A 13,239-nucleotide genomic window follows, 5' to 3' on the forward strand; every position below is an offset into this window, starting at 1 on the left:
TGCTGAAATCGCAAGTCGCAGCATTATCCTAAATAAGGAAATCAATTCTGTACATCATCATCTATTCCGGCTGGACTTTCTCTAGGGTTCATGGTACTGAGTTCACTGTCAGGGTATTTTTGGACTGCAAGCAGACACCTTAACGTAACGATCGTATAACGACCAATAACTACCGGGTCATCCTGTTTATGGTGACTCTAAAGGTATAATGACTTGAGAAATGTGTCAGGTTTCAACAACATGGCTGTACCACATAAGGGATGGATGAACGAATGGACTGATTTCTCCATACGAGTAGTTTGGCAATATGAGTTAACACTCGGTCTATATCTGTCAGCGCCAGCTCGTTTTATTTGCATATTCTCTGCATAAATACCCTCAAAGATGGAGGGTTTTTTTTTTCATATCAAAAAAAGAGATATAAATATTCCACTGGTGCTCTTGGGCTGTATAAAACCGACAATGATTTTATCTCGAAGGGGAGTGACTTCAGAAACCTGATTCCTCTTGATTTTACTCCTTGGATGGATGCTGTTTAAGTTGATGTACAGTACAGCTGACAGTCACTCTCCTCCATATGCACGTACAGCTGGGCGTCAGCTGTTTCCCCTTCACTCAGGTGACATACAGACAAAAACATACAGAGGCTTGAAAGTAATACGCTCATCTGAAAAGGCACGAGCCAGACCCACAAGCAGCCGTTACCCTGCCCTCAGTGGCAGCAGGCAGGAGGCTATAAAAGAACGGCTGGTCCAGTAACGTTTCAGTGTGATATTATTTATCAAAGCTAAACAGTAGCAGTGAATTGCACACGGTTCTCACTTCACACACGCTTCCAGAATGCAACGTTTGCCTATTTAGAATGTTACATATTTCAAACATTTCTGCTCACTGAAAAATGAAAAACGGCATAACTGATTTGTGACTCACGGCACGCCGTGTGATTTACATAAAATGATGCCGCGTTCTTTTAAAATTGTGCATTTTAAGCTTTTGTAAAATGGGGACCCACTGCTACAGCACTGTACAGTGACTACAAGGAGCAGTGCTAAAATCAAGTCAGCTAATTTTGTAACAGTATCTCATTTGTCAGTGACTTTGCAGTTCTGAGAAATACATAGTGGGCACTGAAAACAACCGTTAACACTACTGATGGCTGCTACTATACTTCTTAGGTTTGGCCCATTAAGGTAATGAGGCCACAGTGTTCCTTTACAGCAATGCTTTCCTTTTTTCCAGTATAATTTATGGCCCATATCCTCCTCTGCTTGTACTGTCCATCGGAATACTACTAAATAACAAAAACTAGCGCCTAGCAGTAAAATTGTAATATTGCAAATGGCCTATAGGTGGCACCAGAGAACACAGTCTTTGCCAAGGCTTAGCGGTCCACTCAGCCCATTACAAGTCAATTACTCTGCAGGAATGCTACTGCATTTGTCTTTGAATCAGTTTGTTGCAGACGTAAATTGTGCTGTTCACCCAGTGCCATGGCTGATTTACTCTTTTATGGAATGTTTGACGCTAGTCTCACTTGAACACGTCGACAACCTCAGACAGTGCCCTGTACTTTATGAGGTAGTAAGGGTAGCACTGGCAGCTGTCAAATACCACAAAGATGGAGGGATTGTCCAAATGGTTGACACACGTGTTGTACGACTCATACTTGCTCATACTGGTTTTCAGTTGGGGCGGGCGATAGTACTTCCGTTTTCCCAGGCTCATGTTGCCCACTAGAACCTTGGCCAGGAACATGTGCTGTAAACCCCCAGAAGAGGGCGCCCTTGCATAGTCATTAGAGTAACTGGCATCCCGGGCGAAGTAGCTCCCATGACCATACACCACTCCGTTTTTTCCAGAGACGCGTGGGTCAAAGTTGTTCCAGCAGATGTCTTTGGCAGCATCCTCGGTGGTGCCATGGAAGAGGTGCATCTCCAGGGTTCCTCCTTGGTCCAGCCTGCGGTCGTGCATGTGCTGCTTCTGCCTGGATGGAGGGCAGCATTAGTAGTAACTGGTAACATTTTTAGCATTTACTTTTGGGCTGCTAGTGCTCCCAAGCCGATCACAATGCAGGTCTTCTTATGACACGTAGCCTAAGACAATCCTCCCTCCATCCATCCATTTTCTATAACCACTTGTCCTATTTCAGGGTCATGGGGAATCTGGAACCTATCCAAGAGGCTACAGGTGCAAGGCAGGGATAACCCAGTATGGCGCACCAACCCACCGTAGGGCACACTCACACCATTCACTCACACAGGCACACCTGCGGGCAATATGGTGACTCCTATCAGCCTCAGCATGTTTGTGGATTGTGGGGGAAAAACCAGAGCACCCAGAGGAAACCCCACAACAACACAAGGAGAACATGCAAACACCACACACATGGAATCCTGCAGGAGACTTGAACCCGGGTCCCAAAGGTGTGAGGCAACAGTGCCCCAAGACCATCCTCATTTGCATATCTTTTCAGAGCAGATACTTTCATCCAAACTAACACATTGACTGATGTTTTTCTCACTATTCTTTCAAACAACATCTTCTTAGCCAAACGGGATTAACTGAGACTTCAACTCACCTGCGGTATTTGTCCCACTGAAAGACATTCTGGACTTGTTCTATGCTGATGATCTCCATTTTAGTCTCAGACATAGTTCTGTGAAACTGCCTGTGGACTTGGTGATAGGCCTCTGTCCCAAAGGGTACCTCTACCAGGCTGACATCCTGGTCATGGGTTGAAGTCCACACAGGCGGGTACCAGCTGGTGAACATTTTCATAGGGTCCACACTAAAGCTCGGGTAGTTCTGACAACTGGAATCTGGGGCCTCACTCAGGATGACAGTTCTGAAGATAATTTGAAGAGCATGTGAGACACCTACGAAGGCTGATAGATGCTATTGAGAACATTGTACTAAGCAGAACAGTTATCTCAAGACATAATTGTTCTCTATTGGTCATCCATTAGTCAAACCAAAAAATGAGAACATTAAACGAAGGTAAATCCAATACCTGAGGTTTGATTTGATGGACAAGGGAGAACGGAAAGTAGGACGGCATCGAACTCTGCGTATAAAGCCGGTGGTGAGGTTCTCCTGGGTAAGGTATTTAAAATCCACCTCGTACTGCTGCTTCCCAATAAAGAACCTGCAACAGGTCTCTCCTGCTCTCATTCTGGTCACCAGCTCTTTTGTTATGTCCTGTAAATCACACGGCAACAGTCAAAAATGATTCCACCATTAACCTCCCTTCCACGACGGCCCAAACAAGAGCAGACGTTCAGGTGAGATGGAACCAGTACTTTGGGGGATTACTTTAAAAAAAAAAAAAGAGAGGTATTATTTATGAGAATCTGAGGTTGGATGTCACAAACAGACGGCTACGTAAACAGCTTACTTTCTTGTAACATTCCCAGCGGCAGTTATCCCACCAGTACATGTTCCACTCTGTGGGAAAGTGCGGATTCTTCAATGGGTCGCTGGTGTTGGAGAGCCTTCTGGCTAAATCATACTTATCTGAATCTTCTATATGCATTGTGTCAAAATTCAGGGTGAATTCTTCTGTCCTGCAAAGTCAACAAAACTCGGTATGTACGATGAACCGGAACAGTACTGAGCTCCACCGCTGAGGCGTGCACTGATCTTTGCCGCTTGTTTACACACTACATATGACTGGATTTTAACAAGATTTGTTTTTTTTTCTGCTGAAATTCAGCTGAGAATCTGTGACCCCTTCCGTGACCTGAAAAAGGTCCGTGTCCTTAAATGGCCCCTAAAACAGCTACAGCTAAAACACAATGTATTCTGGCAACTAAGGGAATTACCCTAAATGTTGGCGTGTATGAATTAGCGAGGAAGGGGCTTCTGTGTGAATTTCTAATTCGGTCATAAACAAACAGCCCAAGTGATAAAGAACAGACCCCCCTTGTCTGTATCAATCATACTCTGCTCACTGTTTTCTGAGACTATGAACCTCACCTGACGTACAATACAAAATATGAGACCTACTTTGCAAATACTTCATTGCACTAAATTTTTCATACTAGACTCATGCATTTTCCAAACTAGTTCTGTAAATCCTCTTAAGTGTTACTCCTATTCATCTTTCACAGAATCTTGCTATGTTTCTAAATACAGAAATTCTAGATTTACTGTACGATTCGTGGGGCGGCATGGTGGTGCAGTGGTTAGCACTGTTGCCTCACACCTCCGCGATCCGGGTTCGAGTCTCCGCCTGGGTCACGTGTGTGCGGAGTTCACATGTTCTCCCCATGTCGTTGTGGGGTTTCCCCCCACAGGCCAAAAAGGCTAAGTCTCGGTGCCCGTAGGCTCCAGACTTCTCGTGACCCAGAAGGATAAGCAGTTTGGACAATGGATGGATGGATGGATGGATGTTCTATTCATGAAAAAATAATTGAAGTAACTACTATGAAGAGTCAATTATTTAACTCTTGATTGTTGATAGTGTACTTCTTACGTGGCTTTGGACAGAAGTATTTGTGAAATAAATCAATGCAAATGTACTTTCGATTATGATTCTTACTGTTCATTGTGATATACAGAATAATTGCACTATTCCTTCACTCCATTTCTATAGACTGTTTGGGGTTCGCTTGGATACCTTATTCCCCTTATACATCCATACATCCATCCATCCATCTTCCTTACTAAGGAAGGGCCCTGGCCTTCAGCCCAGGTTAGTGAATGCGTAAGTCCAGTCTTGCTCATCAGGGTGGTGGTGGGACCTGAACCCAGTACCATTCCCCTTATTAGCCCCCTTATAAAACGAACTGCCACGACCCTCTTCTCCCACGTTTGACGGCTTGGTTCAGGTAAACACGCCGTACTCACTCCTCCTTCAGCTTGACGCTCTCCCTCTCCTTGTTGGAGTACAGCCGCTCCAGACTGAGCTGGGCCGAGTGCGAGGTGCTGATCCACTGGTGGGTGTCCTGGCGCCGGATCTGCCAGTGGAAGGGGTAAGGGGTGTGGTGCAGCGGGCACTCGGACCGGCGCGGACAGTAGCCCAAGAGGAAGTTGTCGCAGATGTCTATGTTTTCCCGGGGACGGGTGTGGAAGTACGCCTGCTGGACCCACTCCGTCCTGGGCAGGGGTTGAGACAGGTAGGAGGTTGGGTCTATGTGCTCGACAGAGGGTACGGGTGGGGGGATTGGCTGTAAATGGCTTCCATCCAAAGAGCGAAACAGGGTGACAGTCTGAGCTGGTAATATGGCCACATTTTGAAACTTGGGTGGCACCACAGACTGGGGCTGAGGTTCGGCTGACACTGGCGGCAGGGTGAAGAGCTTTGGCACCTGATGGACCGGTACCAGTTGGTCTGTAGCTGAAGTTTTGGAGAGAGTCTGGGATCCAGCCTGAGGATAAAGCGGGGTGATGCGGATGTTGATGTTGTACGGTGCCTCACTCCATTCCACCTCCACCTGGCCCGTGTGGATTAGCTGCCACACGGGCAGGCTGGTGTTGGTCTGTGCCGGAATATGCAGCACCAGCTGGCTGGTGCTGAAGACGGTGATCACCATGGGCTTGGCCAGCCCTTCCTGGTTGGTACACTGAGTCTCCACCTTTCTCTTTTTCAAGGGCACCTCGCCAGCCATTGTTTTGGTTTAAAGAGAGTCGGGGGGAGACTGCAGAGAATCAAAGAGAAATCTTACACAGTCACCTCAAAATATGTCAGATGAAGGTGTACATATGTGACATATACAAATAAATTATATACATGTGTATAATAAATATACATGCACATACAACAGCTTCTATCTATCGATCTAAACGGCTAAATGTAATATTTGCATTGCAAGCCTGTGCGTGAGTCACTGGGTTTTTTTTTTTTTTTTTATCTCATCACATAAGAATTCCCCTGGCCGCTACACTTATTCTGAATTATTTTAAAAAAAAACTAACATCAACTTTCAAACGTTATACAGAATAACTCAGTAAGATCGAGAAGTTGCGAACCAAAAAAATAACATAAGTAAGCAGTAAAACTGCGTGTTAAGTTAGTTTAAAGTAATTGCTAAAATGTAGCTACCTGTTTTATTCCTTCTGCTTGTGCATCGAGAAGAAAAACAACACTATCGCCGGCGACAGCAGCATCAACAGCTCCGATTCCGACAGCGTCATTAACTTAAGTTCTGTTAATAAAGCAAAAATGTACCAGAAATAAAAAACGATCCTTAGGATTATCCTGTTAAACTGTTTCTGCTGTTCTTATGCCACGATTGTCCTTGGCAGCATACGTCTTCCGCTTTTGCTTTCAGTTTGCTTACCATAAAGGTACCGTGTCTTTGTTGTGTCAGAAAGTAGTTATAACAAACTGTATGTAGTTATACTCCGATTATGATGTGTCATCTTCGCTCGCTCTGCAAGCGACGGGAAATCCGGTTCTGTTACGTGGATGTTCCTACATTTCATTTTACTGATGAGATGTTGCTTACATTTTACGAAAGCACGTAACAACCACCTCAACCTTCGACTAATGACAATGTGCGTAATAAACATGCTGTTCTGCGGGGGGAAATTTTAATTTTATAATACATAAAGCGCCACTGTGCGTTTTTATCATTCATAAAGGAAGAACTACAATTATCATTGCAGCCAAGTGTCAAAGTTCAGACGCGTGATTTCGAAGTTGTGCTTTCGCCTTCATTATCTAGCATTACACTTAATAGTCAGAAACGCTCGCATTCATTCCATAATTTACATTAATAATTACCAAGAAAGTCTTGCCGGGTTTTCACGCTGTTTCGTTTTCCCTGTCGTTCTGGTGCCTCTCCCGCTGCTTGTGGTGTAATTTTTGATCTCTTGCCAAGTTGCCATCTGTTTTGTTTTATTATGTTTCACACGTGACTTTGGGAAATACAGGTACTAATCCAGTTACCTGTTGACACCAATGAATGTGACGTTCATTTATTTTAAATCACATGACCATAATTATTTTTTCCTGTGTGTGTGATGCCACAACTGTCATTTATTTGCACAGATTTAAATATTTTATTTAATTTTACAACTTTTAATATTTATTAAAGGATGAGGTGTTGAAATTTAACAATCCGTTTGCGTCCTGTTCAGATGGTATTATACAGTCAAAACTAAACTGGTATTTCCACTGTATGAGTGACACTTTAAAATCAGAATCATATGTTTAAATGTTTACAGTAAAAGCAGTTTTTTGTTACATATTGGTTTGTTAATTATGATAGACACACACAGTATAAATTTAAAATGAAAATAACAGCAGAGATGTGCAAAGAGTAGAAATCCTAAATACAATGTTAGATTTGCTAATGAAATGTGGTTTAGAGAATATCATTCGTTTTCATGTTTAAGGGAACGATGCACAATGAAGGTTCAAAACCAGCTTCTTGCACTGGACACTTGTCCTTGTGTTATGGACACTGAGACAGGCAGTAGTCGTAGAGGATGTTCCTTACAGCCCACCCACAGGTAGGGGAATACTTCCTCAGTAAGCGTGTGCTTGAACGTGTAGATGAGCGTGTTGTCGCTGGGGTCTGAGAAGACGACCCGCCCCCTGTCGCAGTTCAGCTGCACTCGAACCACGCAGGGTTTCTTCGTCAGGACGAGTCGCGTGGGGGGTGAGGTCCCCGCAAAGTACATGTTCTTGTAGTAGTACACAGTCAGGTACCCGTTCTTGAAGATGGAGGACTGCTTCTCCTTCCTGCTGGCCGACTCCTTGGCCACTCCCACAACCCACGTCGAGCTGTCGCCGACCTCGACGTCCCACCAGTGCTCGCCGGAGCGGAAGCTGCACGCTCCCAGCACGGCCGCGTCCAGGCTGAATCGCTCCGGATTGTTGGGAAGCCGTTGCCGTTCGTTCCCCTTACACACGCTGGTCAGGTCTTTGGAGAGCACAAGCCATGGTGCTGCGCTGTTGGGGTCAAGGATCACCGGGTCTGAACAGACGGAGACAGAGAGCAGCTACATGTCATTTACTCCAGACACATGCAAAATGCTACCTTTCATTGACTGTAGCACATTTATTCCACTCCAATCCATTCTAGTGCATTCCAATCCAGCCTAATGTATTCCAATGCAATCTAGTCCATTAAATTCAACCCCAGTCCAAGTGTTAAAATACACCACAGCATGTGATATATCCAGAAGTACATACAGACCTACTCGTGCCTGAAAATTGCAAAATGTCATCTGACTCAGATTTGCCGTGAGCCTTAACCTGACCTGAACACTTGGAAGCCATCTGTAGTGTTCTCTGTTAGGGGAATCTCTAGGTCAGATGACCCAGAACAATGTAGCCTTATTCTCCACATCCAGCCAATTCCCCCTATCTGAAGCTGGACCCCCAGCACTCACGGTACTGCACAGTCCCCAGCATCTTCTTCCAAACTCGGTACTTCAGGGAGTCCAGGTGGGAGGCCACGTTGACAAGTGCTCCAGATAACACCACTGGTTCTTGGGTTGTACACTGCGTACTGTGTCCATAAAGAGTGGATCAGGTCTGGTAAAAGCTCAGATCCATCACTTACAATGCATAGAAAAATAAGAGTAAGGCATGGAGTCTGTGTACCTTTTCTCTGTTGTCTTGTAATTCTGAGAGACAAGAAATGTTGTAGGTTAGGAAATCTGTGTAGCTTATGCTCATCAACAGGGAATGTGAAAAGGACTGAGATGCCATTACAAGGGTGCTGGTGGCATCCATCCATCCAAACATCCATCCATTTTCCATATCCAGTTGCCCTGCGCAGCGTCAGAGTGCAGAAGCTATGCCCGCAAGGCAGGGAATAACTCAGGCTGGAATGCCAACCCATTGTAAGGCACCGATGCCAGTCCTATTCAAATCAACAGCAACAATAATGACAATGCTGTGGCATGGTGGTGCGGTGGTTAGCACTGTCACGTCACACCGTTGGGATCAGGGTTCGAGTCTCTGCCATGGCTTCATGTGTGTGGAGTTTGCATGTTCTCCTGTGTCATCGTGAGGTTTCCTCTGGGTACTGCAGTTTCCCCCCCACAGTCTACAGTAAAAACAAGCTGAGGCTAACTGGAGTTACCAAATTGCCCCACATGTGTACCTGTGTGAGTGTATGGTGTGTGTGCGTGTGCCCTGTAATGGGTTGGTGCCTTGTCTTGGGTCGTTCCCTGCCTTCTGCCCGTAGCCTCTGAGATAGGCTCCGGACCCCCTGCGACGCTGAATAGGATAAGTGGGTACAGATATTGGATGGGTGGATAGATAACAATAATAAGGTATTCACCTGTAGAATAGTTAGATCATCCGCTCTCAGCTCTTCCTCTATGACAGTGATGGAGTGGGAGAGGGATAACATGCTTCTTGTCATCTCCTTGATCTGGTTGTTCAAGTTCCGCGCCTTCGCCTTGCCCTCCTTCTTCAGGACGGCCATCCTCGCCGCCTCCTCGGCTTGCAGGAAAGCGTGGAGCTTCTCAAACTCCGCTCTAATCAATGTTTCCGTGTGCAGGACCTGGTTCTGAAACAGGACAAGGGGGTATCAGGCTGCTCGTCCCGGGACACCAGCAATGGGTTTCTCTTTTAGGGTGGTGAGGTAGCTGGATGATGAAGGTCCGATATTTTTCTGGCCCATATTAAGAGAGGCTGAGTCTCGGTCATCAGAGGCACAGGTTAGAATGTATTTGCCTTGAGGATTATGGCAAGGTGAGAGTGAATTCAAGCTTTTAATGTCCTTAATGGGTTATTTTCCTCATTCTGCGAATCTATGTGTGTCTGGTCTTTACAAGTTCACTGTTACCATTGTGTGTACTACTTCTTCTTCAAAGGTCTGTTTCACTTTCTCGGAAGCCTCCCACTTTCCTCGCAAGGCCCCGAGGGCTGCCCGAAGCACCTCCTGAACAGAAACAGCACAATCCGAAGATTGAGATTGTTACGTATAGCCCCACATAGTACAGACAGCAAGTCTGTACTGGTTACACCACACTTACACCATACCCACTTTGGCACAACTGAGAAAGAATGAAATACACATTAAGCCAAAAATATAAGGTTTGGCAACAGTAAAAGCTTTCACTGTATTCAAGAAAACAATACATATTTGGGGCAATCAAATTTATATTTTTCATGCTGAGAATTGAGAAGAAATTGTTTTGCCGATCAAGTCGTTGGATTAATATTTGTTTTACTCTCATAGTGCCTATAACAGATTTTCCCCAAGTGACGAAAGCTCCATTGTTGTCATCCGAGGTAAAGACCAAAAACGCTGCCTTGCCGGATGAGCAGGTTTGTGTTGTTCCCGCTGTGCCTCTGCATATGAGTTTTACAGTCTCACCTTGCATTCCAGGACAGCTTCTCCTATGGGGCTACACTCGTGGTTCTTGTGTGCCTTTGAGCTTTGACACACCACACAGATTGGTACTTTGTCCTCCAGGCAGAAGAGCTTGAAGGGCTCCCCATGCAGGGAACACTGCGGGTCCCTTCCAAGCCCCTCCCGGCTGCTGCCCTGTCCTTCACCTTTCTGGAGGTAGCTGTCGCAGAGGTTCTTCAAGGTCAGGTTGAGCACCGGCTCCTCCGTCAGGGGAGCCACGCGACGGCAGAGAGGGCACTGCCGTGCACTGGGGTCACAATGCCCCCAGTAGTTCTCCAGGCAGGCCCTGCAGAAACTGTGGCAGCATCTCAGCACCACGGGCTCCCTGAAGATGCTGAAGCATATGGAGCAACTCAGCTCGCTCTCTAGCAGAGTGAACGGGGTGGTCATTCCTCTCCGTGGCCGACGTCTCTGTCAGGGATCAAAGGTCCTTTGAAACCGGTTTGCAAAATTTGGCTTCAATCCCTGGGTTTCTGTTTTTTTTTTTTGTTGTCTGTTTGCACTAATTTGACAAAGGAAACTACACAAAAACAAAAACAACAACTACAGTACAGGAGATACCAGGGAACGAATGCTGAACTCTCGTTGTTTTCCTGCTTCTTGTTAGAATGGGTGGGACTCTGAAAGGCCTGTTTAACTCTTTACAGACACACCCACAAATGCAAATGTTTGAAATTTACTTTAGGGAACAGGAAGTTAACCTCGTGACCTTAAAATGACACTCCCTGGTTGCAAACAGGCCTGGTGGGACGCAAGTCCTTTTTCAAGTAAGTCCCTCCCTCCCCCAACCCCCCTTGGACCAATAAGTTATACCATACAATAGAAAGTAGTGACGTTACATAATAATACCTAACTGTGGTGTCATTCATGATTAACTGTTTCCTTGCTGCAGAGGTGCGGCTGTGTTAGTGCAACACATGAATCACTAGTGTTATGACAAGGCTACAGGAACGACGTCTGATGTATTTGCATTCATCAGTTCAACACGCGATAATTCAATTTACACATTTCAGTTTTTTCCATTTAATGAATGCTTTAATATAAGTTATTTGAAAGTACTAACCTTTTATCTATAGTGCTGTTCAGGAGTCTTAGGCAGTCAAAGAAAACGTTTAAAGCTATTTATCTTGTTGGTTTGTGTAAATTTGCTCATTACAATATATTCAAATGAAATATAACAGTAAAAAAGAAGATTTTTTCCTGCTTCTCAAAAAATTACTGACATCCTGCTGGATGGCTACAGGAACACTGAGGTAATGCATAGAGGTTTTTTAAAATAAAATTGGTCCCCACAAGGTTATAAGGACATTTGGTTCCCAACGTTGTAATATATACATGATTCCCCCCCCCCCCCCCCCACACACACACACACACACGCACGCTTCATATATTCCTATCATTGTGGGAGAACATGCAAACGTCACCCACATTGCAGAGGCAGCTTTCGAACCCTCAGCTTTCAAACTCACTAGGCCACTGTGCCACCCTTTTGCTTGATATTCACAAGACATTTCATATTTTTTTAATTATTCATGACTTATTTTAAAATTCGTATTACTGATTCATTACCTTTGTATTTACCTGTGTAGAAAGAAAACCGATTAGCTGATAAACTATTTATATCATTGAATTTCTTGAAACCGAAATTGGCACATCATAACCCCTCGCACGTTAACCGTCTCTAAGGTGCCTACTATAAGTTCAATGCACCTTCCAACACCTTTTCTTGGATACCTAGAGGTAGTGTATACCTTGGATGGGATACTGGTCCATCACAGGGTACATACGTCCTGCAGGCAATTTCGAGACACAAAATAGCCTAAAAACACGTTTTTGGTCTGTGGGAGAATAACATGCAAAAGCAGAGTCGGGATTCTAACATACAGCCTGAAATTATAAGGCAAGAGTAATACCTGTTCGACTACCCTAGCACGCCAGCCTAACATTTATAGGCGGGATAGAGTTGCCATCTAGCGGCATTTTCTTGTCAACACGTTTTAGCGATTATTCTCTGCATCGAAGCAACCATAGCAGCTAATTTGTCTCCCCCCCCCCCCTCCATTTTCCCGTAGATTTACGTGATCTGTTGCTTTATTGATAAGTGTAGGCAACTATAATTCCAACTCTTGTATTATTTATAATCACAAACGGATTTTATAATTAGGTTTACCGTATTCGTGGTAATGTCACCCGGGAGGAAATGAATCAGTCCCCTGTAGTTCACCTGCACCTCTACGGGGTGAATTCAAAGACGCTGAAGATTAGTTGTTTTCCATTCTGCACCAGACTCAATTGTTCCCAATACCCCAATCGCCTTCCCAACCGCTCAAACTCAAAATCAAACTTAAAACCTAAACGCTTGGAGGCTGTCGAACTGATAATATTTAATGGGAGTCAGGAATGAGAAAGCAAAATTGATGAGAAACCAGAGCCAAATTTGTACATAGCTAGACGGCCCTCCCTTGTAAAACGGATACGTAATTATTGAGTTGATAATTGCGGTAGGTGGGTGAGTCAGTGTAAAACATGTAGTATCGGGTGTAGCCGATGTGGGGCCCTAGGCGAGCATCACGGCCGGCGCCCGCCGTCCAAGGCGTATTGAAACTGGCTGGCAAGTCGGCGCACCCTCAGAAGTTGACGACCCTGATAGTACAATATTCTGAAATTAATACACCAGTCCGCTGGAGTCAAATAATTTATTTACTTCAAAATAAACAAACTAAGCAGATTTTTATTGAAACAAATTCAAAGACACGATTGGATGTAGTGACACGACTCTGCCACAAGATGTCAGTGAAAGGTCAGTAGATTTACTGCTGCGCACCGAAAAGCCTTTGTTTTGTCCCCAAGGACGCTTAAAGTTGTGTGTGTCTGGAATAAATTGTGCATTTATTGTAATAAACACAGGAATAACTGA

At 44.8% G+C, this 13,239-nt stretch overlaps 2 protein-coding genes across 3 annotated transcripts; both read right to left on the bottom strand.

The window, feature by feature from the left end:
• Positions 1 to 333: 333 nt before the first annotated feature.
• On the bottom strand, positions 334 to 6,859 carry LOC125738733 (protein mono-ADP-ribosyltransferase TIPARP-like). 2 transcript variants are annotated; one of them, XM_049007976.1, is made up of 7 exons: positions 6,728 to 6,859; positions 6,044 to 6,146; positions 4,849 to 5,639; positions 3,395 to 3,563; positions 3,011 to 3,198; positions 2,579 to 2,845; positions 334 to 1,984 (listed from the first exon to the last, which is right to left on the bottom strand). In XM_049007976.1, exons 3-7 carry the CDS (start codon positions 5,607 to 5,609, stop codon positions 1,531 to 1,533), a joined length of 1,839 nt encoding a protein of 612 aa, XP_048863933.1. In that variant the 5' UTR covers positions 5,610 to 5,639; positions 6,044 to 6,146; positions 6,728 to 6,859; the 3' UTR covers positions 334 to 1,530. The 2 variants fall into 2 exon arrangements, with proteins under 2 accessions (XP_048863933.1, XP_048863934.1); XM_049007977.1 differs by lacking the exon at positions 6,728 to 6,859 and adding an exon at positions 6,282 to 6,509.
• A 144-nt stretch (positions 6,860 to 7,003) lies between these two features.
• LOC125738734 (E3 ubiquitin-protein ligase TRIM35-like) lies at positions 7,004 to 11,003 on the bottom strand. Its single transcript, XM_049007978.1, has 6 exons — positions 10,287 to 11,003; positions 9,753 to 9,848; positions 9,243 to 9,473; positions 8,558 to 8,580; positions 8,344 to 8,462; positions 7,004 to 7,925 (listed from the first exon to the last, which is right to left on the bottom strand). The coding sequence occupies exons 1-6, from the start codon at positions 10,710 to 10,712 to the stop codon at positions 7,363 to 7,365; spliced, it is 1,458 nt and encodes a 485-aa protein (XP_048863935.1). The 5' UTR covers positions 10,713 to 11,003; the 3' UTR covers positions 7,004 to 7,362.
• Between the last annotated feature and the right edge of the window lie 2,236 nt (positions 11,004 to 13,239).

Source organism: Brienomyrus brachyistius, chromosome 3, assembly GCF_023856365.1.
Source record: "Brienomyrus brachyistius isolate T26 chromosome 3, BBRACH_0.4, whole genome shotgun sequence".
NCBI classification, from domain to species: Eukaryota; Metazoa; Chordata; class Actinopteri; order Osteoglossiformes; family Mormyridae; genus Brienomyrus; species Brienomyrus brachyistius.